Source organism: Candoia aspera, chromosome 1 (assembly GCF_035149785.1).
Source record: "Candoia aspera isolate rCanAsp1 chromosome 1, rCanAsp1.hap2, whole genome shotgun sequence".
NCBI lineage: Eukaryota > Metazoa > Chordata > Lepidosauria > Squamata > Boidae > Candoia > Candoia aspera.
In genome coordinates, this window is record NC_086153.1 from 111,650,663 (window position 1) to 111,677,505 (window position 26,843).

A 26,843-nucleotide genomic window follows, 5' to 3' on the forward strand; every position below is an offset into this window, starting at 1 on the left:
AGGAGGCTATGGAGGGGAGACCGTTTTCTTCGCCTTCCTGCCGTTCTTCCGCGAGGCGTTTGTTTTGATAGGCTCCGAAAGGGGAGGCCGCGCTGAAGAAGGGGCGGAAAAGGCGGGCTGCGCTGCAGCCAGGGAGACCCTTCAGCTTGCAGGCAATGGTCCACCCTCGCTGCCTGGCTCGTCCCCTCTGCCCCCCACTGGCTTTGAGGCTTTTGTTCTCTCCAGTTCGGGGCACAAGAGAGCTACCTGCCGCCACCGTCGCTCCTGCCTCCAGACGTAAGGAAAGTTCGAGGAGAAAACCGGCTCGGGGTTCGACCTCCTTTGAGCTGCAGAGCATTCAGTTTGGTGAGGTTAAACCTCGGGCGGGGGCGGGGGGTGAGGGAAAAGGAGGAGGCATGGTCGTCTAGGTAAGAGCGGCGGGACGAGCAGGCGACAAAGAAGGCTTGTGAAGAGGAGGAAGGGGTGTCCAGCAAACCTTGACCTCGACAATCTATTGGGGTGGGGGTTAGGGAGATGGGAGGCCACACACTTCGCTGCAAGCACTTCGGTCTACTTTTCTGAGGAGTTTAGGTTCAGGTCTCCTGTTGGGTTTTGGTGGGGTTAGTGTAGATTAGTTATTCCCTAAGACCGTAAGAGGCATAGGACACCCCCCCCCCCAAAAGGAAGCGAAGTAAAATTTTAACCCCAGCTGGTGATTTTGAGAAGGTAATGAACGAAGGGCTGGATCAGGTACTGAATGCGGGGTGTAGGCGATCGTGTAATTGCGATACCCACGCTGTGTGCTTTAAAAGCGGACAGCGCTGTTGTAGATTCGGACTCCTAATGCCAGGACTAATTTCTAAATGAGCGGTCTTGGTGAGGCTCGAAGCGCCTGGTATCCCTCAAATCTGCTGAGGGCTACCTGTGGCTAAACATCTGTGAAGTTAAGAAATTCTGTGATTTGATATGCCCCAGGTTTAAACAGCTAGGCTATGGCTATAGGGGAACCTGCCCTGCCTGTAATTAAGCTGTACTAAACTCCAGTGATCGTATCATAAGTAATGAATAAAGTGTGTGTGCTTGTGCTTTTTCTAAAAAGTGAGCGTTGCAAGTTAAAGGTATTTAAGTAAGTATCTACACTTGATCTTAGCCGAGAGAAGCGATTAAGTAAGTATCACTAATGACTGAGTGGTAAAAGTGTTTATGCATTATTTCTGTGCCTGTTCTGTGCTGGTGTTGTAAATACATAGCTGAGAGCTAGAATTCAGGAATGAAATAATATTAGTATGTTTTAGTCAAAGAATGCCATGACTATGACAGAGGTTTTTTTAAAAAAGATTTCAAATTTCAAGGAGTTGTGCTGGCCATACAGAAACCTCCCATCATCTTTGGAAAACTAGCATGCTTGATCACACTTTAAAAGTTTTAAAAAATCATTTCTAATGTAGTACAAGAATCCTGTATTCCATAAGTCTTAGTAAAAGTATAGGGGTGCATCCAGAGTCACCAATCTGTTTCATTAATACTTTCTTCCTTGTTGGCATCTATCTTACTGTTAAGAATTGCAGCTATATAATCAGATTAACAAAATATGCTATTTTTCTAATGGCTTTTATACAGAAAAAGAGAAATCACACAGAATCTCAGGTTCATGTATAGCAGTCTTCCCAGCCTGATGAGTGGGGTGGAATTCCCCACTGCTGGCTGGGGAATTCTGGGAGTTGAAGTCCACACACCTTAAAGTTGCCAGAGTTGAAAAGCACTGCCTTACAGCATCCTAGGAATGCTGGGAATAGTAGTGTGATATACCTGGAGAGTGCCAGTTTGGCAGAAGTTCAGAGGGCTGCCTGTGGTCCTGCAGGAAAGGAAGAATAAAGCAATAACCGAAGTTATTTTTTACCATCTCTTGATTGTTCCTTGTCACATGTTTCTTTTCTTTCATAGCTAAAATTAAAATTTTAGCTCTTTATTCTGAACTGACATTTTGGGGGCGATAGTCACTTTAGCAATCCATCTTTAGGCTGCTATGTGAGTAAACAAATATCTCTGTGTCTACACCTGTTTCTGTGACAGAACATTTCTCACTAGCCTTATCAGAATGTATTTAATGTTTAAAGAATATGAGTTTGGATAGGTTAATTTAGGATGGCAAAGGGTTGCCAAATTAGCTCCTCTAGAAAAGTGAGTGAGATACTAGACAAGATTATCGAGTTTGCTTGTTAGCAATAGCCTTCTTCTGAGGGTTTTTTTTTTTACCCTTCAGTCTAATCTACAACCTTGAGGTTTCCTTGTAGTCTCTCAGAGAGATACTGCCCAGTCCAATCCTGCATAGATTTTCTTAGGTAGCATATGGCAGAACCTAGCCCAACTCAGCTGTGACAAATTAGATCCTAAATGTGAGCTATTTTCAAAGCATCCCTACACATTGTTTCTTATTCATCCCTGGAGAGACTATGATTCTGTGATGACTTTCTAGTGTAGAATGGACAATACTGGCTAAGATGTAGGATCTTGATCAGAGGAACTGATGTGTGTACGGGTATTCCTCATTTAGTGACCACAGTTGGCAGTCACTAAGTGAAACTGACTGCTTACAATCTTACCTCAGCTTTCCTTTGGTTTATAGACTGCGCAGGTTGTAAATGCAAGGATTGGTTGTAAAGTTACTTTTTCATCACAGTCGTAACTCTGAATGGTTGCTAAATGAGGCAGTCACTAAACAAGGACTATCTGTATATTTGTGTGCATTTATATATATATTTGTGTGCATATGTATCTTTTTTGTCTTTTCATTTGGGGATTATCATTTGTTCTTAGTATTTGTTCTGAGGGTTTTTAAAAATGAAATACGGTCTGTTTCTGATAGAACAGGGGTCCCCAACCCCTGGGCCATGGACCAGTACCGGTCCATGGCCTGTTAGGAACTGGGCCGCACAGCAGAAGTGAACAGTGGACGAGCGAGCGAATTTACAGCCTTAATATTTACAGCTGCTCCCCATCACTCGCATTACTGCCTGAGCTCTGCCTCCTGTCAGAGAAAGCAAGCCCATTGGCTGCTATCTCCAAACGGCATGAAGAAAAAAGAATAAAAGGTTGGGAAAAAGAGGAAGCGCTTGAATCATCCTGAAAGCGTCCCCCCTGGGCCGTGGAAAAATTGTCTTCCATGAAACTGGTCCCTGGTGCCAAAAAGGTTGGGAACTGCTGTAATAGAAGCATCAGAAAAAAATCTGAAGGTTTATGAACTCACATAGATACTAAACTTTTAAATGAGGAAGTTATAACAAAGTCTTGGTGGGAAGCATACATGGCTGCTGCTCTGAGTCACATGTGCTAGCATGTAAGAACAGCTTACAGTATATTTGATTTATACTTGTTTTTATTGTCTTCCATATCTAACTAATAAAGAGCTGGGAAGATATATGGCAAGCTAAATGTAGTGAGCTTTTCTCAGAGGAAGGTTGAAACAGAAATCCTTTCATTTTTTAATATACTCTATTATTTCCTATTAAGTTTCAAGGCTTCAAAGTACAAGGCAGCATATTGAGAGCATGGAGCTGATGCAATGTAGACTAGGCAATTGTCTAGGTAATGATCTAATTATGGGATGACTTCCAAGGAAATACTGTAACAATTACAACCAAAATATGTATTGATTAAGACTTTGTCCAGATATCCATAATGAGCTATTGCGAATGTTATTTTGAAAAGTCAGAGTCGTACATTCCTGTGTTTGCATCATGATGCTTTTCTACTCAGAGTGTCCCACTGAGTGTCACTTAATTTCTCATACTTTTGTAGTGGGTCCAACAATAAAATGTTGTAGTTACTCCAGTCATTTCATTCCATTTTCTTTCCTCACCCACTTTTCCACTGCTTTCCCTCATCCCTGAAAGAAATATCAATATATTAGCATGATAGTGGAGCATCTGTGTTCTTTCATGGAACTGCCTGGGATTAACCCAGTAGGGAAATGGCAATCATGGTAAAATATCAGGTAAAATCTGAGGCTAAGATTCAAAACCATAATCCTTTTGTATTCCAGTTAAACATTATTTGCTATCAATTTTACATTGCCAAGTTTGATGAGTTCACAGGTGGCCTCTGGATTCCTGCTTTATGGCCTCAGGAATCCCCTCCCTCTGTACTGCTGAATATCAGCAGTAGGACTGCTGAAAATCATTAGTGTGGTTTCTTGCCATTTTGAGGCAGGAAACACATGCAAATTGAAATGAAAGCCCTAAAATAGGCATTCACTGTTTAAAAACTGTAGAAAAGTAGAAAATGCAAGGCTTGCATGCTTTATCTCATCTTGTCCAGTGTAAACTGGAATCTTTTTATGCCAAATGTAAGTGGAATTCTTGGTCATTCAGCTCAAATGTGTCACATGTAGGCTACAAGCCTATATCTTATTAAGCATATATTAAATTCTACTGAAATAGCAAGGCTTACATATAACTGAGTACAGAGATGGGATCTCTCCCAGGGGTCCTGTCTTGGGGCCACAAACGTCTTAAAAGGAGGGTCATAAAACGTGACCAGGCATGTGCTTTGTGGGAGCACTGTCAGAATGCACTCCTTACTTTGCCTCCACAAGCCCACAGTGGGCAGTTGTAGAAACACAAAATTTGATATATAGATTAACATTATTTGATATATACAAATATCTTGCCCAATCTTAATCCTAGAGAAATTATTAATTTTGTTCATGGCAGAATCACACAAATTCATCTATTATTTTGGGAGTCATACTACTACGAGTTTAAGAATTGCTGGTTGTTACTATTAGATTTATATCCCACCTTTATTTTGTACAACTCAGGGTGACATACATAATGTCCTGTTTCCTGTTTTCTGTACAACAACAATCCTGTGAGGTGGGATGGGCCAAGAGTAATAACTGGCCCAAAGTCACCAAACAGATTTTTATGCCTAAAGGAGGATTAGAACTCAATGATGTCTCGGTTTCCAGTTCAGTACCTTAACCACTATACTAAATTAGCTCTCATGGCACACACACTAGAATGCCTTCTTCCTGACATGCTAGCTTGGGAATCTCAATGCTGGAAAAAATCCACAACATAAATTCCGAAATGGCATTGTATAAATGAAGTCTGTGCTGTACATACACCTGAAAAATTGAGTCTGCTTTGGGACCTAATTAATTTAATCTCATTGATTTAATATTTAATTCATTTCTGTTCCAGTTAAATTTGTGCAGGCTTAGTATTTGTAGTTCTGAAGCAGTGATCCAAAGATGGAGTGACAAAGGGGGGAAGGATTATTTTTAAACTTCCATGCTTTAAGTACAAGTATCCAACCAATGGGTTATGTTGGTGGAGGGCTAAGGAACAGGAGTGGATTTTCAAAGGATTAGGAAATATAAGATAGTTCAGAAATTTATCTTCTTAAGTTACCCTCCTTTTAAAAAATCCATCATGAAAGAACTAGCAAGTGATATAGATCTTACTAGAAACATTTGGGTTTTAGAGATAATACATCTTATAAAAGAAGATGGAATTCTTTTAAATGGAAATAAAAAGTAAAATATTTACATTCTCTTTTTAGAGTATTACTTATTTAGAAGAGGATTTATTTAGAAGAATATTATTCTTATCAATTTTCACCAACCTGATGCCCTTCAGAAAGAGCACCAGGTTGGGTAAGGCTGCCGAATATTTTACATCTTGTAAAGGGACTTCATATTGTTGTTTATATTTTATTGCTGTGCTGCGCTTGTTGGGATGGGCTATATCTGCATGTTTGTTCTGACCTGATTCATTGAATAAGCCAGAGTAGCTTGGTTAATGTAACATCATAAACCATGGTTTATAAACCACAGTGGTTGGCCCATTCATTACATTATGCTGGAGAAAACACATTATGGCTTAACTTTATATGAACACAGCCTATAGCACTTGAATTTGCTTCATTTTTTTCTTCCTGGGAAGTAGGACAAAACCTGCAGCAATATTAAATGTATGATCAGATTTATTTATCTTAAAATATCCCCAGGACCAAACAGTTTTTCTGCTATATATTATAAGATCTTCCAAGAAATTATGATTAAACCTTTAATTCAAGTAATGAATGAGATACAGCAATGCCAGATAACATCCTTCCATATACTCTGTACAAGTTGGATTGCTCCCCTTTTTGTAAATCAAAGAAATAAAGGCTTCTTGCCATGAGGAAGGATTTATCTAAATTTCATTCATTACTTGACCTTTTAATTGAATAGGTACATTCTAATACACAAAGGGCAATATCAAATACATTTTGAATGCTATTAATATAAATCAGAAAAATAAGATGATTTTTTTGGACACAGAGAAAGCCTTTTGTGAAGGAAAGTAGACCTGGCCTTGGGAATGGGGAAGGAATGAGTTTGAGTTTGAGAAGAGATTACTTAGACCTGGGAATGAAGAAAGCATGACAAAGAAACTCCAAATACCTTTCTACCCCTTGATTGTTTGGTATAAGATGGAGTAGAGAGAAACTTCGACAGGTTTTCAAGATTCTGTAATTCTACCCTACAACAATAAACAGCAGTCCTGGAATTCCTGCTGTGCCAGTTTTTTGATCATGCCTATCTCAAAGGCTAATACTTGAAAATTTGGATGGCCTTTTATATTCACCACTCTGAAGATGAACTGCAGTTTGAATTTCTTATTTGAGTATTTATAAAGGACAAGAAACTAAAATAATGGTCAATGGACTTTTTTTTTTTTTTACAAAAATGTATTATAACAAAGGAGAAGTCTCCTTCCTTATTTCTATTGGCATTACAACCTTTCACAAGAAAGTTATGACAAGAAAATAAAGTGTCAGTAATTAAACTGGAAAATCAAGAATAAAAACTAATGATGTAAGTACAGTTACTCATCCAAGGGATTCTTTAGAATTGATAATGGGACAGACAGCAGAATAGTTTGGTATCAGGATACTGAATTAGTAAGAACAAGACTCAATTACACAGATTTAACTGAAGAATGTAAAAGGTTCAGTATTCCTGTTAAACCAATTAAGTACCTGGGAATTTACTTAATAAAAAAACAATAAAGACCCATTTAAGAAGATTTATTCACAGACTTGGAAGAATATAATGGCAGATGCTTTAAAATGGGGAAAGTTAAAATTGTCCTGGTTAGGAAGAATAGCAGCTTGAGAAGAGCAGTAAAATGAATATATTACCAAGGCTCAATTTTCTATTTCAAATGATCCCAGTAAGAATTGAAGATGAGGTATTAAATGAGTGGCAGAGACAAATAACTGTGTGGTCAAATGGAAGACTGAGCTTAAGATTTTAGAAGACTTGAAAGAATGAGGTGGACTGACAGTATCAAATTTCAAACTCTACTATAAAGCCAGTTATCTAATGTGGATCACAGACAGGATTATATCACCTTACAGTGGGTTATTTTTGATGAGGCAGCAGTATTCTCAGATAGGTTGCATAAATATCTTTGTCTTGATAGAAATAGAAATGCACAATCAAATAGAAATTATTCAATCATAAGTGGTATATTGAAAGTATGGAACAAGCACAGAAAAATCAACCCAAGCTTAGCACAACTTGCCTTGGTATTATATAGTTATTTTCATGAAGGTGAATTCCTCCCCCTACCCAAAAAAAATCAATATAATTCATATAGGCTGCTAGACCTAATTCTTAATAAAACGAAAATGAACGCATTTGAGATTCTTTCTTCAGAATGGTCAGAATTACCTTACTGTTTTCAGTATCTTAAACAATATAATTCAAAAGGAATTATAAAAATAGGGTAGAATACTTGGAGACCTGACTAAATTTGAAAAACATGTAACACAAAATTCAGAACATTTGTTGGGACTTACTTACAAATTGTTATTGAAATACAACTCAGAAGCCAAACAAATTAAAGCGTGTATGATTAATTGGATGCAGAATTTAAAGAGGACAATAATATGCAACAGTGCAAATCTCAGTGGAAGACAACTGTTAAATCAACCGTGATTGTTACACTTAGAGAAAATTGATATCAGATGTATTACTGTGAGTGTATTACCTGAGGGCTGATTTCCAAATAAATAAGTAATTTTCTAAAAATGTTTAGAAATGCAGTAATCAGGTCTGATCATCCATATCTGGTGGCAATGTGGTAAAGCCCAACAGTTCTGGAGGATGATTTATTTTAGAATGAAACAAATGTTAAAAGTTGATTTCTCTTTCCTGCCAGTTATGTTTCTGTTAAGCATTAGTAAACCTTACTTCCTACAAAATATATTGAGTAAGCTCTGTATATGATAATGGCTGCCAGGACACTTTATGCTTTTTATTGGAAATCATACATAATTCTCTCTTTAGAAGAATTACAAACTAAACTGTGGGAGTGTACATCACTGTTAAAAAACTTGGCTTCTGCTTGAATCATTACATAAGGATAGAATTTTTAGATTTGATAGAACATTTTGTTAATAGTTCATTCTGACTTATAATATATATTATATTGGCCACTTTAGTTAATTATTGGATATTGATTTGATCTTACTAATGGTTTTGAAAGTTTAAATTAATACAAAAAGCTCGAATATGTAGTATTGATCTAATGTCACCTTGAAATTTCAATTTTTTAAATATTGCTTGTAAATATCTTTTTGTTTTTCTGTTTTTCCCATTTTTTTCTGTACCTCTTCTTGATAGTGTTTTAAAATATCCACTAAAATAAATAACTAAATGAATAAATTAAAATAGTTTTTAAAAAAGACAGAGCCTCCAGGAGGTCTGTTCTGAATGTGATATATATATATATATATATGTATGTATGTATGTATGTATGTATGTATATATATATATATATATATATATATATATTATTGACAAATCTCAATAAAATAGTTAAGAGCAGAGATATCACGCTGACAACAAAGGTCCACATAGTCAAAGCAATTGTGTTCCCTGTAGTAACATATGGCTGTGAGAGCTGGACCATAAGGAAGGCTGAGAGAAGGAAGATAGATGCTTTGGAACTGTGGTGTTGGAGGAAAATTCTGAGAGTGCCTTGGCCTGCAAGAAGATCAAACCAGTCCATACTCCAGGAAATAAAGCCACACTGCTCACTTGAGGGAATGATATTAAAGGCAAAACTGAAATACTTTGGCCACATAATGAGAAGACGGGACACCCTGGAGAAGATGCTGATGCTAGGGAGAGTGGAAGGCAAAAGGAAGAGGGGCCGACCAAGGGCAAGATGGATGGATGATATTCTAGAGGTGATGGACTCGTCCCTGGGGGAGCTGGGTGTGGCGACGACCGGCAGGAAGCTCTGGCGTGGGCTGGTCCATGAAGTCACGAAGAGTCAGAAGCGACTGAATGAATCAACAACAATATATATATAAATATAAATAAATAAATAAAAGTAAATAAATATTGGCCCGAAGCCTTTAACTTAGAGGTTATCAGTTTTTTCTGGCAGGAACTGTACTTTATTCCTTTTTTTAAAAAAAAAAATAGATTTCTGAGACATATGTAAAAAATGTGGCCTGCTTCTGGGTTCAGACTGAATAGTTTTGATCTCTATTTTTGTCCTAACAGCCAGGAAACACGCTGAGACAAGGAACTGGTCTCTAATGTTTATTGCTTGTACATAACAGGAATCCTAACAAACTGAAGAAGCGTGGGAAAAACCCATACATATAAACCCCAAGGGTTAAGGCGGTCCTGATCTGTGTCTCTTTGAATGGCTGCCCAATTCCTCAGTGCTACGCATGCGCTTAACAGTCTGGATGGGAGCCCCCTGCTCGCCATCCTTACTCATGACAATTTTCTTTCCTTTTTTCTTGTTTGCATCCTGAGAGGTTAGGGAGTGCAAAGTATGATATATGCATTAAATCTTGAGATTAGATGTGCTTATTTTACACATTTGGAGATATTTTGGAGGCATGATTTAGAGGCACAAAATGGGTACTGCAGATGATATTCACAGCCTGACAGAACATGTCCAGATTTTGACCATCCCTGGGTCACAAAAGCAAGTATGTTCCTGATAGGGGATCCTATGAAATCTGCCTTCTTGTGGGTTATTGGTGTTCTTTCTCTGATCTTGGTTGTTTTCCTGCATATGGTTTGTTATCAAGCTAGGTAACATCAACAGTGAATGGGAGAATGAAGTTTGCTGGTTGTTTATATATAGTAACTTGCCCTGGCAGTGATGTAGTTTCTTCCTTGATGGTTTCTTGATTAGGGTTTATTTCTTCTGCCAGATAACAATCAGCTGGAATCTGCCTTGTAGCATATCAAATGGAAAAAGCATTAAAACAGGCCCAAGAGGAGACTCTGATGTTTAGGCATTTCTAAAGTGATGAAGTACCTGGCTGGTTGCAAACTCTGCTTAAGGTTCAAACTCCAGAGCTGAAGGGTCTTGGGAACTTAATTATGCCATTCTATATACTGGGCTTGCTGTTTAAGAGATGGACTGGCTTGATCATCACCCATGGACCCATGGAAATAGGCCGTAGTTCCGTTATTAGGCTAACAGGATCTGCTCCTGCCCTAATAGAGCTTGTCAGATATTAGTAATGTAGCCAGTTTCATTGGACCAAAGTTAAGTTTTAACCAAAAATTAAAAATTGTCAACCAAGTGCAAGCTGGTACCTTGAGTAGATTGGTCTCCAGCCAGAAAATGACATTTGAGATACACTTAGGAATCTGAAGCACTGACCTCAGGAATTTGGATTGAAAAGATTTCAGGGAATAATAGCTGAGATTTAGACACATAAAAAAGTGGAAGCAGGGACTTAGCCTCCAATAATTTTAAAGTGGTAGGTGTGAAAGTCTCCTGAATAGAAGATAATTGGGATCTTCTCTGGGATGTCTGATGTTACAGCTTCAACTTGTGCTGTCCTTACACTGAGGCATGGAATACTACTCCCCAGATGTCTAAAACCTTTAACCTGCTCAGTGGTATTGCTGTGGAGGTTCCAGTAGATAACCTTAGGGCTTGGCCAAACACAATGATCTTTGTCTTTTGACAATTAATCAGAAGATTAATTAAGATTAAACCATGCAGTATTGAGCTAGGGTCCACAGTGCTCTCCTGAAGTTGATTGTTATCTATAATAAAATCACAGCATCATCTGCAGTTGTGTAGGTAAACTTTTGTCTGTTATTTTAGGAAGGTGAGAACTTACAGGACTCTATGGAGTTACTGTGAAGACTGAAAAATGGAGGGAGTACTACATAGTCCTATTTAACCCCTTTTTTAGGACTGGATACTATTTGTAAGGTGCCCCAAAGGGTTGTAATTTATTTGCAGGCTTGTGTTCATACATAGCTCGTAAATAACTAAGAGCAGGTGTTATCCATCCTAGAGGCCTTAAGTTTATCCCAAAAGATGTCCCTTGAGATGGAATCAGAAGTGCTTTCCAGCTTCACAGCTGCCACACACATCCTGTTCTAAAGCCTGCTTATCCCTTGGCCAGAATATCCTCTTGCTCAAGCCCATTCTCAGTTTTCCCCCAGAGATGCCTTGCATGTAGTTTGTTTATTATGTTCAGGAAACATATGGGCTGTATATTAGGGAGATCAGTGGTCTAGCCTTTTTTAAATATAGGGATGATCATTGCTAACCCCCATTCTTCTAGCATGAATAGCATTTTGTCCATGAAGCCAGAATTTGCACCCCCATTCAACTTTTCCATTTGTTTTTATGAGTTTTGTGGGGAAATAGTCACCTTCATGAATCTTTTACCATCAGATTTCTGACCTCAGCAGATGACACAGCCAGCCACTCAGGAAGAGGGCTATCTGATCAATGTGTAGGTGTAGCAGGCTCATCCCAAGTGTTGTAAACTGCTTGGAAATTCTCTTTTTCCCCCACCCCACACCCCCATAAAAGCAGGAATATGAGAGATCTGTATGAAGTTTGTAATTGAGAGCCTAGTAGCAATATGCCAAAAAGTGCTAAGTCCTTGGTTGTAACCTGTAGTATTAATTTCTGCCAGAAAGCCATTGGTGCATCTCATTTTCTATGCTTCAGATATGTTCATAAGGCCCCTTCATTTTCAGAAGTTCATGACGGCAGCTAACAATGAGCTGGCTTTGAAGGCTTTTTAGTTTGTAATGAGTGGGGTGTATGTGTGTTGTTTTTTTTTTTTAAGCTACCACTCATTCCTGATTGAACTAGCTCTTAGATTTCAGTCTGTCCAAGTACATCTGTGTGAAGTTTTTGATATTATTAATTAGGTGCTCCAGTATCCTATGGATAATCCTACTCTAATGGCCTATAACTGACTTCTATATGGTGGAATAGTTCTTGAACTGACCAAAAAATCACTTGAACTAACAAAGTCAGTTACACCTGCTCACATTGCTTGATCAGCACATCTCCAGTCTCAAACTCAATATGAGGCTGGAACAGTCTCACCAAGGGCTGGGCTATGGCAGAAGCTAAGAGTTAGAGTCACTAGAAGGTAATTACTGTCCAGAAATATACATGCCTCTAGATGGCCATCTGCTTTACTAATTTAAGGGAAACCATTATGTAATAACAGGTGAGATTTTAGAGCACTTATGAGCACAAATGTGATCTATTTGCCATTGGTGCCAAGTAAATCCTGCTAGGTTGCCTATCATGCCTCAGAAGAAGTGTACACATAAATAAACCTTATCTCCAGGAGCTGGGGGAGCAGCTATGAAATTATGAAAACAGAGTCTCATCATTGGGTCCCATTCTAGCATTCAGTTTGTCCCTGATAATGGTGTGTGCTGACCAGTTAGGCCTTTTCTGTGCTGCCAGTTGCACACAGCCACTTCTGATAACAAACTCAATATATTTATTGCAGTCATAAATCTTTCAGTAAAGTAACACAAAGCACGCTACAAACTCAATGCTTTCTGCATAGGAAGCAGACACAAGAGCTTGTTTTAGCAAAAGTGTCTGAAGAAACTTGAGTTCAGGAAGACCCAAGAACAGTCTGTTTCCAGTCCAAAGTTGCAGGTAATCCAACAGCAGAGTACAGTCAGAGTCACAGTGGTCAAGATGTGAGAAAAGACACCTAGACCAGTATCACTTTCATCATGAGTTAAGACAGTTCAGCATTTTAATGTCCTGTGTGTACCAGGATAGGGGAAGATTAATTCTTCCTCCAGCCTTTTTTCTTTCCTGAGAAAAGCCCTTTTAAAGGGTTAAAAAAAAAAAAGCAGAGCAGCAGGGAAGCTATTGCAGGGCAGCTCTGCTTTTTCACTGCCCTTGCACCCATACTGTTTTCCTGGAGGACTAGTGACAGCTTAAATAAACTGGTTTTTTGTTTCAGTTTAGATGACATGCCAGACAGGGATTAAGCTATTATATAACAAACAAACATTGGATCAGGCTGTGGTTAAGAAATTCCTGCTTAACCGCAATTTATACTACAGTACAGATAGGCAGTATTTTTGCAACGATCAGAAACCACAGTCTGATCATGATAGTTGAAAACTGATGGCAGAACTCCTAGATATTTTGAGATGGGTATTATATAAAAACTCTAGTATTAGCCCTAATGTAGGCACATCATATTAAAAAAAGTACCCAGAAAATTCCCTCCAAGCCTTATCTTCCTACAACTTGGAACTCCAGATATGTTGCAGTGACAACTCAGAAGTATTATGTTAAGCTGCGTTGAATGTTTACATATGCAGAAAGGTGGAGTACAAATTTAATAATAAAAGTCAACTAACGTTTCTCAGCTGGCATGACCACTAGGTTGGATTTGTAGTCACAACACATCTGGAGAACACCAAATCAGGAAAGCCTAATATAGTCCCTTCAGTCATTCTGTGATGGTGATAGTAGTCTTTTTTTTTAAAAGAGATATTTAAGAAATCCTAACCTATGGCAACTTGTTTAAACTGCAAAATAGCTGAAGCTATTTCCAAACTATGAATTAGCTTGCTTTCACAGATTTCATAAAATGCAAAAAGACCTCAAACCATCACATTATTGTTATATGTTATAGATGAATCTAACCTAAATGTGAAGGTTCAAAGGTTTGTTTCCCAGTATTTTGTCCCTCTCTAAAGCATTTATGGCATTTTCTTGTCTCTCTCTCTCTCTCTCTCTCACATTTATGTATGTATGTATGTATGTATTTCTCTGTTATTTAACACTGCATAATTTGGGGGTATGCTGTGATTATAAACCTTTTTTTTATTCCATTCTAAAAGGAAAGTTATACATTCATAGAAGGAGCCCTTTTGTAGAATGAAATCTTTGGCAGCTACTCAAAATATTTACTATTTGCTTATATTATTATTAGTTGTAGTTTGTAGTTACTTTAAAGATAGGCAAACTATGTACATTATTAGGAGAACGATACTCAGACATGGGTACAAGTTCATTATTTGCAGGATAAGTGCTTGGAAGTACTTTTAATCTCTCATTTCTGGTGAAGATACTTCTACATTGACACCTTTTGTTTGCATAACTAAAACTGCATAAGAATAGAAATTGCCTTTTCAGAGCAAGTATTCCTTGTAAAAATATCATTAAAATAATGGAGAAGAAAGAACATGCAGAGATATAAAGACAAAGTTTAGCAGATTATACAGTAACTGTAAACTTACTTCACAGAATGAAGAATTTCCTTGTATAGCACTTTAAAAGTCAGACAGTCTATGATTCCGTCTCTAACTTTCTGACTTCCATTCAAAAGTACTGTAGATGTTTCTAACTAATAGTATTTCAATTATTAGCCATGTTAGTAGAGGGTACAATAGCCGAGAAGGCTGTTTTGAGGTGTGATTATCAGATATTCTAATTTGTACAATATCATGAATGCATTACTCTAAGCTCCATCCATATGAATGTCATATATTTCAAAAGGAGAACTTACCAAACCAAATTCATCCCTGAATTCAGAAAGTAGATTACTGATATGGAAACGTGAAGAGTCAGTGGTTAACTGCAAGTGATAGACACTACAAAATAACATAAGGATAAAGGTATGTACGCAGCTGCTGTACCAAAGTTTGAAAAGATGAAGGATAGCTTGGTTGTTTCCTCTCTCTGACTGATTTTAAGTGCCAAAGTTTCTGTTGGTAAAAAGTTTAAAATCTTTGTTGGATGGGACAAATTTAAATAAAAAGAATAGATGAACTAGAGAAAGGAAAAGGTAGAAATCAGCATAGAAGACTCCAAAAGCTGTTATGAAATTGGTTCAGAATCTAGATGTTAAGGCTGGATAAACAGTAGTTTGGCATGCAGCAGTATCCACTCTGAACATGCAGAATAGTTTTACAGGCAGCATAAAGAAGGAATGTGACAAAGATGGTGATGCAGATAAATGGGCAATAAAAGTGGGATGAAGCTTGTAGAAGAGTTCTATAAACCAGGAACCAAAGAACTGTGAAATGAAATAGTAACCACTGTAAAGAGCAGCTCAGCAAATGTTTTTGACACAAGAGATTTTTCTAAAAAAAGCTGTGAAAAGATAGTTGTTGAAAGACAACCCTTCTCAGTGAGCCTAAATAGTTATTTGTATCCTAGCTGTAATAATTTTTCTGTGGAGCTGATTTTGAAAATGATCTTTTTATGCTTAGAAAGCTGTCAAGTCATAGGCTGCTGATACAGGAGTGGGGTTCAGAATCAGTTTTGTTCCATAAAGTTATATTACTCTAATCTTTTATTTCATAAAGAACGGAGGGCATTCACTTTGTTGATTACAATGTGTAGGTTGCACTGTATGTGTTTGGCAGGGATTGATGTGCAACATCTCAAATCATCCTAACATATTAGTCAGACTGGCTATCAGCTCTCATATGGACAACTAATCTCACTATTTGTTTTTTTAGCACAATTATTTTTAGTATATATTATTTTATAGTTGACTTCTGATATAGATAGGAGCGTGGTAGTAAAATTTAGAAGCCTGCAGCCAGATGGATTAAAGTGTTGCTAAGGAAACGGACTTGGAAATGAAACGTCAGGAGAATGTCCACAGACTATCATGCTGTTTGGAGCTGGTATTTTAAACCCATGTAGACAGATAAATCAGAACTGTGAAATAGCTGACTTTTGTAAGCATCTTTATTTTTATTTTTTCTACATATCTATCACATAGTTCACTTTGGAGTAAGCAACATTATGCGAAGTTCAGAATCATAAAATGTAAGGAAGGATCTTGGGGGTCATCTAGTCCAGTCCACAACGCAGTGCAGAAATCCACTATTACAGCAGCCCTAATAAATAAACATCCACCCTCTGTTTAAACAAGCCCAGCCAAGGAGGGTTCACCTCCAAAGGCAATCTGTTCCACTGTTGAAAAGTTCTTATCATTAGGAATATGTTCTTTATGTCCAACCCAAATATCCTTCCTTGTAATTTAAACCCACTTTATTTTGTCCTGTCTTCTGGAACAACGCTAAATAGTTCTGTCCAGTCTTTTACAAGATGGCCATTCAGATACCTGGAATAGTTATGTGACCCCACTTTCTTCTCTTCTCGAGGCTCAACATACAGTACTCAGTGCTTCCAAATGTTCATTATAAGTTTTTTTTCCTTCCAGACATGTTCCAGTTTACCAATGTCCTTTATAGCATGCAGTGCTCAAATGTGGACAGAATACTCTGGGTGTGGTCTGATCAATGCAGAAGAGACAGGGACAATGACTCTCTTGATCTTAATAGTATACGTGTGTTGATACAATCTAGAATTGCATTTACTTTTTTTTTTTTTGCAGCGGCTAACTCATGTTCAGCTTGTGATCCATCAAGACACCTAGACTCCATTTGTACATACTGCTACCTAGTATGGTGCCCATCCCCCCAGCATTGATTTTCTTACCCAAATGTAGAACTTTGCATTTGCTGCTGTTGAAATTCATCTTCCTCATTTCTGCTCATTATTCCAGCTTGTCAGGATCCACCAGAATCTTGAGACTCTCCTAGGTGTCTGTTATTCTCCCATTTTTGTGACATTTGCAAATTTGATCATATTTTCTGACCCCTCCTTGTATTCTTTCCAAAATCTCATGTTGGAATTCTCATGCAATCCTCATGTTTAGTAGGGAAATTGTTCTTGTCTTTTCTAAGAAACTTAGGACTTAATAGATTTGCCAGTTTGACAAGTTGGAAAAACAAAGTTTTAGAAGAAAACTATCAGCAGTATAATGAGAAAAAAAAAAAACTACCATCCATATAATAAAATAGAGGTATGTCCTTTAAGGCCTAGACAAGACCTCTAGATAAAAAGTCAATAATAGAGAAATCCATAAGCAGATAAGGCATTGAATCCTCCATCCTTTGATGGAAATGGTATTTCTGGGGACAGAATATATTTAACTTTTGCACAGAACAGTTGTATCACAGTGTTTATCCTTTGTGTACAGGGAATTTTAGTGGTTTGAATCTAGTTTTCCTGCTACAGATGGGGGAATAAAGGATAGTAGCATATGAGCACATTGCAATCATTGTTTTAAAAGAAATGTTTCACTGGGGTTTTTTTCCTCTTTGTATTTCTTTTCCCAAAAATTTCTTCCAGTTTTTTTTTTGGAAACAAAAAAACAGGCTGGGCCCAAACTATCAACAACAAAAAGGAAAGTTTTCTGTTTTTCCCCCCCAAAACTATCACATCTCTCTTTTTACCATTCCTGCTAAATGGGCAATAAATTAGAGGAAAGGTTTCTAGTTTCTTCCTTTTCTCTGAATGATACATGGAATAACAATGAGAATTAAACAGGGTAGATATTAGATCCTGTGTATAATGTCTTTTTGTGATTTGAGCAACTACAGATAAATTATTTGTTAAGTGAATACCTCTGAATGTTAACTCTACAGTAATTTTTGAAACTTTCCTTAAAAATGGCCAGGAGGGCCTTTGCGCAACTTCGTGTTGTGCGCCAGTTGTGCCCATTCCTGGGTCGTGAGGCTCTGTTCACAGTTACTCATGCCCTGGTCATCTCCTGAATGGACTATAGTACTGTAACATGCTGTACATGGGGCTGCCCTTGAAGAGTACCTGGAAGCTTCAGCTGGTGCAAAATGCAGCGGCACGAATGGTTATGTCTGCCCTTAGGCTTACACCTCTGTTCCATGAGCTGCATTGGGTTACCAGTTTGCTTCCAGGTGCAATTCAAGGTGCTGTTTTTGGCTTTTAAAGCCCTACATGGCATGGGGCCAGGCTATCTGAGAGACCCCCACTCTCCAATTATATCTACCTGTCCCATCAGATCTGGCAGGAGAGGCAAGTTGCAGGTCCCGTCTGCTAAGGAGTTCCATCTGATGGGACCCAGGAGATGAGCCTTTTCTGCCACAGCACCTGCCCTTTGGAACATCACCCCCCAACCTTGCAAGGTGGGATTAGCCCCCACCCTGATGGCCTTCTGGAAGACACTCAAAACAAGTTTTTTTCATCTGGCCTGGGGATCCCCTGGCAGCAGGGAGCCTGTGTGTTGGCTGCACCCCATGTAACATTCTGATTTTAACCCTCTTGCAATCTTGTTCTTATTTACATTAAATTGCTTAAGTGGTTTTATAATATGTTTTAATTGTTGGTTTTATTGTGCACCACCCAGAGTCACCTTGTGTGAGATGAGCAGCCATATAAATTTGATAAATAAATAAAATAAAAATGTAATCTTAACATTTGAAAAATAAACGCACAGAGACTGTGCGTTATAAAATGGAATAGAAACACCAAGTAAATAAATCCTGCACAAAAGCTTTTTTTCCTATTCTTAGAAGTTATGCATCTCATTATAGTTAAATGTGTAAAAAGATTAACATAAGATATAAGAGTCCACTGGAGTTGGGGGGGGCAATAAATTTAAATAAATAAATAAAGTATAAGGTGGAAGAATAATAGTAAATTTTTAATTTTTTTGAAATTTAAATAGTAAATTTCAAAATCAGTAACAAAATTCCATCAGTTGTGGTTTCCAGCTACAAATCCTTTGGAATAATGATTTAGGATCTGCTTAGAACTGTTTATGGCATAAGATCCTTTTTAAAAATATCGTAATTTGCTATAATTTATAAATGGGAGTATATGCTGGTAATATTATTGTATATAAATTGTAATCTTCATAGATTACAATTTAGATTGTGTTGGAGTGTGGAAAGCAACATGTGTACATATTGCCAATCATTGGTGGAAATAACCAGTTAGTCTGGCTTTTGGTTAGATTTGATTGAAAAATTTGCAGCAATCAGGAAGGTTTTTGATAATATATTAGCTGGTGCAACACAAGAAATTAATTCTATTCCTGTTGTGAGCTGCTAGGTTGATTGTCACAAAACACTGAAGAACTAAAATATGTCCTATTGATCTGTGATATTTAAAAATATGGGAAATTGCAAATACAATAAAGACTTTTGAAAAACCTTGCAATTAAAAGTTCATTTTGTTCAAATCTTTTGAATAGATTTTAAGAGTACAGATTTTTTTAATAGAATCACTTTTCATTGATTAGCTTCTTGTTTTCTATGTAGAAAAATTGAATGTAGATACGTATATATTAGAGGTGTATGAATTAGTTGAAATTCAAGATTTGAAAATTTGAAGTCAGTAAGGTTTGATTCAGACTGATTTTAAATTCAATTTGATCATATCCTCTCTGAAGCAGAAACAATAACACTCATTAGCTTGCTGAAGTGATGAAATTAATTATTCCACTGCCAGGATCAAAGAGGCCCTCACATACTCAATTGCCCCTCATCCCTCTATGGAGGAAAAGCTGCTACAGGGTTAAACTCTGCAAAGCCTGAAGAACTATTGAATATCTGAATCACCTCTAAATCTCTGCAAAGCACAGCGGTACATGATTAAATTCATAGGACTGATTCAGTCTAATATCTTTTGAATCAAATCACTCCTTCAAAGCTTTCCGCATATGTTTTGTGTGCCTGTATGTGTATATATAAAGTTTATGTATACCAGGTTTGTTTTACTTTGTTTTTATTCTTTGTTTTTCTTTTGTTATTTTCTTTCTTTTTTAATGTTTTGTTTGTTTCAATAAAAAATAGAAAAGAAGGGAAAAACCCTGTCTTCTTCATAACGTTTTCTGTTCCTTTACTGGTACATATTAGCTAAAAGAACAGTTTTGCTGGCATAGTTTTGTTTTTAACCAGTAGGAAAAAAGGATGCACGTAGCAAACAGCCCTCTCAAAAGCAGAAATTCTAGTGACCATCTTGCTTCTTGATCATATAGAATTGCTACAGCTAAACATCTGCATGAGTAATGCAGCCCTACAGTACAGATGGAGACAGTTGTGTTGGTTTTTTTCTGGAACTGATTAATGCTTTGGACTCCTCTCTCTTGGCAGTCAGGACAATGATATCACGTGAGTGAGTCACATGTCACACACATCTCATTGCTATATGTGAAGTCCTTGCAGCAGCTCAATGTGTCTGTCCAAGTTTCTAATTGTAACAGATGCTATTCTTCATTTTCCATGAAAAGAAAGATTTCTAGATATTTTCGTCCTGATAATATTGCATTCATGTCTATGCCATCTTGTTTAGTTGAACTGAAGGGGCAGTTCTTTAAAATTGAGCGTTATCTTAGATTGGGGCCTCCTGAAGAAGAATCTCAGCAGTGCATTCTAAGTCTCTGTTTCCTCCATTTACCTTTCTAGTTATTTCTACTAATTGACTGAGGTATCCTAGATCATATATTGGAAAGAATAAAAGAACATGAACATACGGACTTCCCTTATTTTTTGTACTTGCCATTCTTTATCTGAATTATTTGTTTCCCTTATGTTTCCTTTTACAGCAGTCCCCTGTGGACGATTGCTAGTACTATGTTCCTTTGTCACTGTTTGCTGAATTATTTCATCCTAGGCCTTTTGTGGGCCTTCTTTCCAGAAATTTCTATGCTGAATTATTCCATGTTGTAATGAAAACAGTGGTACAATGACTTTTCTACTGGTTGTAGATCTTGGTCTAAAGCAAACCTTGGCTGAAATACATCTAAAATAATTTCCTTTATCTCAGTTAAATTTTGAAATGTTTCTTTGCTGTTGTCATAGTTACATGCCTGTTAATTATTAACATTAGCTCATGCTCTATTAGCATTAATATTCAAATAAAAGTGAACTGAGAAAGAAAGATGTGTTGTATATATGAGGAAAGACAGAATACTCACAGCAGAGTGATTTTAACTGCAACTGAAAATGGATTTTACTAAAACTAATTTTTTAACTGTAAAAGAATATGTTATAAGAAAATGTTCATTATATAATCAAATTGATAGCCTTTGGTCAGAGTGATCAATAATAGTTTTCTTTATTTCATATTTCTAACATCACTGTACTTGAATGTAATAGATGGTTATGTATGAAAATGAAAGGTGAAAAATTTATTCAGACTGTGAATAAAACAATATTGACTATCAAGATAATTACTTAGTATTTAATTATTTGTATATACTTACTGAATTTCCACTACCATTTATATTTCATGTAAATGTACATATGCTTGATTTTAGGAAAGCACAAGCATTATTATTCCTTAAAAATCATATGGAATGAGTATCTTTTCCCCAAATGTATATATATGAATTTATCTAGTTTTTATTTGGCAATCCTATGTACTTACTGTGTGGCTTCACTGTGGTATAGGATACATACATACATACTTACATATATCAGTAGAAAATATGTATGCAAATAAAAATCTATAGGAAAACAATAGCCTTTGTAATGAAAACCCACTTTTATTTTAGTATCACAATAGCCTTATAAATGCTACGAGAACTCTGTTGTACTAATTGATTTCCTTTCTGGATAAGTATTGGATAGTTTATAACATGTGGGTCTACTTATAAAAAGCAAGAAAGAGCAAACAAATGAAGCTAAAATGTGGAACAGTGTTGTTGATTACCTCTTAACTTGATTATCTGAAAAAATCTTATTTAATATAAGATCATCTAAAAGTTCTTTCATAATCTTGATCCTCAACAACTGCTATGTTTCTCCAACATTCTAACCCCCCTCCCTGCTTTCTGTGGTCCAAGAGATTCTTCCTGTCTCATCCAGGTGAACCTTAAACCACTACCCACCCAGCACCATCTGTAACCTGCCCTTTGATTTGTTTGTGTGCATCTCAAAAGTCAGCTTTATCATGTGGTTTCACCAAATGATGCTGTAAGAATTATGGGTACTATATAATTCCTTATTCTCTGTGTGCACATGCTTGTGTGTATGACCATATGCTTGTTTTCATGAAAGCAGAAGTACTTTCTTTCATTGTATCCTCCAGTTCTACAAATAAACCAATGAAATAATGTTAATGCTTTCTAGAAGCTTTGAGCTGACCTCCATTTTTTGTGTAATTAGTCTGACGCTTTTTCCTGAAATGTGTCAGTATTCAAAGATATCTATACATAACAAATTTCTGACTATTCCCAGTCCATAGTACTCATCTAGTTTGTGTAACAGGTGCTTTTTTATATCTTGACCTACCTTAATCTGGTCAGGTACAAAGTTCACAAGATCAGTTTGAGTGAGCAGCTGGCCTATTTGCCTAGCTTTGTTTTCCTGCCTTAAACAGAAGGAATTCTCCTCCTTCTGGCTATTTAATAGGCCTTAATATGTCTTAGTCCAGCAGGTGTAATTTTGAAGAAATATTATGGGTAACATCAGTGTCTACAATAGAGCACTAATAAATTGGCTTCTTTGGTGGGTTCTGTAGTTTATAAACTACTTTTCCTGGAAGGGCAAATTGTGAAGCCTCACTACCAGACAATTTGCCTAGGAACCTGAATACAAGTACAGATGATATCAGAGTCCCATTTGAACTCATTTGACCCAATTTTCTGATTTGCCATTTCACAGAAAAATAACTGGGTAATTTCCCCAAATCACTCCTAAGTGAAGTTACTGCACTAAATTTATTTCCCCAAACTAAAAAGTTGATCACTTTCAATTCACGGTATGCATGCTTCCTGTCTTTTTAGATCATCCTCACCACACATACATCTTTCTCTCTGGATCACACCCCTAAACTCATTTTTTAAAAACAACAATAACACATCTTTACATGCATATCCATTGACAGAAGTGCAACATACACACATGCACATGCTGTTATCTTTCACATAAATGCCCTTCTCTTCATCACCTCCTTCCTCATCCCTCTAGGCCCACTGCCCAGATTCTGCTGACTAGTTCCATAATTGCTTCTCACAAGCTGACCAAGGGTTTTCTTTTAACTGAAAGTTTAGTAAGAAGACCATGATTAATGGCTATTAGTTTCCTGTCCCTATAGGCATGCCTAAAGGTATTTTGGGAAAAGTAAGGTGGCAAGCTTCTGCAATCCAGTTTTTCTTTAAAATTACATACACCCAGTTAAGCATTTGATAATGCTGGATAACATGGGAAAAGTTGAGGAGCCCAGCTTTTGTCCATAGCAATATCAGTATATTCAGTGAGATGATTATTCGTTTTAACACTTTAATTTCTATTTGATTTTTCAGACCAAAGCACTGCCATGAAGGGTGAAAGTCTACCTTCCCTCTTCTGGATATGTCACTATAATTTAGCCAAGGGCCATGAATCATGACACCATCTTATTTACTAAAATGCCTTGAAGTCTCTTTCTCTCTCTGCTGAAGTGATGGTTTTTTCTGCAACGCTGGCACCTGCTCATTCTGTGTCATTAAATGCAACTTTTATTGTCTATGAAAATGCCCATGCCAATATTACCACTCCGTTGATCTTGGTCCATAAGGGCACAGCACAGCTACTGAAATACCATTTGGGTGCCATGGTTACTACTGAGGTAACTCCTCTGACAGTCAATAGTACACCTGCCCTCCTGTTACAAGGCTTCACCAGCTTGAGTCTGCCACTCCAGATCATTCTTTCTGCTGCCATGATATTTATTCTCCTAGTTTCTTTTGTTGGTAACCTTGTTGTCTGCCTTATGGTCTATCAGAAGACTGCAATGCGATCTGCAATTAACATTCTTCTAGCTAGCTTGGCTTTTGCAGACATGCTGCTAGCTGTGCTGAACATGCCTTTTGCTCTGATAACCATCATCACGACCCAGTGGGTTTTTGGGGATGTCTTCTGCCGAGTCTCTGCCATGTTCTTCTGGCTGTTTGTCATTGAAGGAGTTGCCATACTACTCATCATCAGCATTGACAGGTTCCTTATAATAGTTCAAAGGCAGGACAAGTTGAATCCTTACCGAGCAAAAGTCCTCATCGCTGCTTCATGGGTTGCAGCCTTTGTTGTGGCTTTTCCACTCTCTGTGGGGAACCCCAGCCTACAGATACCTTCAAAAGCACCTCAGTGTGTATTTGGCTACACAACAAACCCTGGTTACCGCGCCTATGTGGTAGTGGTGGCTTTGATCTCCTTTTTCATTCCATTCCTCCTGATGTTATATTCTTTTATGGGCATCCTCAATACTGTACGGCACAATGCAGTTCGTATCCATAGTCACCCAGATAGCATATGCCTCAGTCAAGCCAGCAAACTTGGCCTCATGAGCCTCCAGAGACCCTTTCAAATGAATATTGATATGAGCTTTAAAACTCGTGCCTTCACCACCATACTGATTTTATTTATTATCTTCATAATTTGCTGGGCTCCCTTCACCACCTACAGCCTTATTGCCACATTTAACAGCCACTTTTACCACAAGCACAACTTTTTTGAGATAAGCACCTGGCTCCTTTGGCTCTGCTACCTCAAGTCTGCTCTGAACCCACTCATCTACTACTGGAGAATCAAGAAATTTCATGATGCGTGCTTAGACTTAGTGCCCAAGTACTTCAAGTTTTTGCCACAGCTACCTGGTCACGCTAGAAGACGTATCCGACCTAGTGCTGTTTATGTGTGCGGGGAGCACCGGTCAGTAGTGTAAGCCTCGCAGCAAATGGACTTTTGCTCTTTTCTGATGTATGCCTGTTTTAGTGTTTTTTAATGGCTCCTTTAGCTGTCAGATTTATAATTTTTGGAACTTATTTCAGTGTCACATTCAATTTCAAGGAGATATTTGTTGAGCCTTGCTACCAGAACTAACTATGCTGTATTGTTGACTACATACTAAAGAAGCTCTGTATACGCGGGGGAGGAATTGTCTGTACAGGGCGGAGCTTCCTATTACAACTGTGTTTGCTGCTGAAGAGACCAGTTGAAATGCCATTTTTCTCTTCTGCAGGCACAGCTGCAGCAGTGTAAGCTTCAAAGAAACCCTGTACCATTTGCACAGTTCTTCCGTCCACATGTATGTAGCTCTTTGGGGATAGTTGCCACTGCCTCCCAGGTTCTGTGGTAGAAAGAAAAACTCATTCTGGGTGTATGTCAGGTTTGATGCTGAAGACTGCTAACGATTTCATTTCATGGTAGATGTTGTTAATGCTGCTATTTTATGGTACATTTAGGTGAATAGTTAACAGGTTTTTCTTTTTCCCAAAAAATGTTGCTGCTTTATACCACCATAGATGAGCCAAAAAGTTTGCATTTAATTGATTGTTTCCAGAGTTGCCGTAACATCAAAGGGAAAAAAAAAACATATTCATGCACTTTAAACAGAACTGGGTGGAGGGGAGTGGGGGGTGTGTGAAGAAAAGTTTGGTCACCTTTTGTGTTTTTGTTTCTTTCTGCAAGGTTTTATTCTTCCACCAGTTTTGCAGTGTTTCAGAATGATGCTGTAACATATTTTGTTTTCAGAACTATTTTATAGTCCCTTTTGAATTTACTTGAATGTCAGAAATATCCAGTGCAAATTTATTTAGGTGAAGATACATAAATAACATTTATTACAATCCAGAAGAATTAAAGTGCTTTAAGTCCTTCTAAAGTCAGAAAGAATTAAACTGAACTCCAGTTATTTAAACATACATTGTCTTTGGATGTGATTTCAGTGGGATGTATATGTGCTGGATTATACATATTCTATATTGTGAATTTAGCCCCCTAAAAGAATAATTGATACTGCATTTTTAAAAAATCATATAGTCATTAATTATATGTAAGCATACCATGGAAATGTGGACTCTGCCCTTTGAATACCAGATCCATGTCCTGAATTGTTCTGAATCAATAGTTAATTAGAAGAGAGGCTTGAAATTTAGTTTTGTAATGTTCAAATACATTTTTAATTTATAAAATTGGAGCCATACACAGTATACAACTCCTTTGACAGAGAAGTTTTTTGGAAAAGATTATTTGACTAAACTGGGAAAATAAAATGTTCCACATTTTCTCTCCCTACACCTACAAATTGATATGCTTGCTCACTTGAATTATGAAAGTTATTTATTTTTTCCTTTCCTTTCCTTTCAAATCAAACCGTATTATGAGGTTGCATGACCAGCTATGTCTCTCTTGAAATATCTTCTGAAATTATGTTTCCATTTAAGAAAAGCTGAAAAAAATGAGTAAAGATTTTTCTCAGGAGTATTCATCTTAGTCTATTAAATACATTTGAGCAATGTACATATCAAAGCTTGTGTCAGTTCTGCTGTAGGTACAGGGTGTTTTCTAAAAACAACCTGTAGTTATTTCTTTATGTAACTAATATAACTAATGCGGGAAGAAAGAGTGCATTTCTTAATCTGAATCATGCTTTTAAAAAGTTGTATTATGGCAGAAAATGTCATGGTCAGCAGTAGATTTGTTAATTCAGAACTGTCAGTTCAGGTGAACTAACATTATAGCAAGCTGGATTTATTTCATGTCTAAAAAATGACTTAGTTCCTTACTAAGCTTAGTAAATTACCATTGCTGTCAGCAACCAGGAACACTGTTTTGTCTTCCAGAGGAATGCAGTTCTTGAGTACCTTAAATGCATGACAAGAATCCCCAGGATGGAAGGAGTGGGAGTGGGGACATACCACAGGCCTTACTCTTCAAGATCACATTATTCCTTCCCCTCTCATACCCACAAGTTGAC

General features: G+C 37.3%; 1 protein-coding gene across 1 annotated transcript; it reads left to right on the forward strand.

The window, feature by feature from the left end:
* Positions 1 to 26,216, forward strand: GPR63 (G protein-coupled receptor 63). The gene is made up of 2 exons (XM_063311938.1): positions 1 to 345; positions 23,413 to 26,216. Exon 2 carries the CDS (start codon positions 23,553 to 23,555, stop codon positions 24,807 to 24,809), a length of 1,257 nt encoding a protein of 418 aa, XP_063168008.1. The 5' UTR covers positions 1 to 345; positions 23,413 to 23,552; the 3' UTR covers positions 24,810 to 26,216.
* The last annotated feature ends 627 nt before the right edge of the window (positions 26,217 to 26,843 follow it).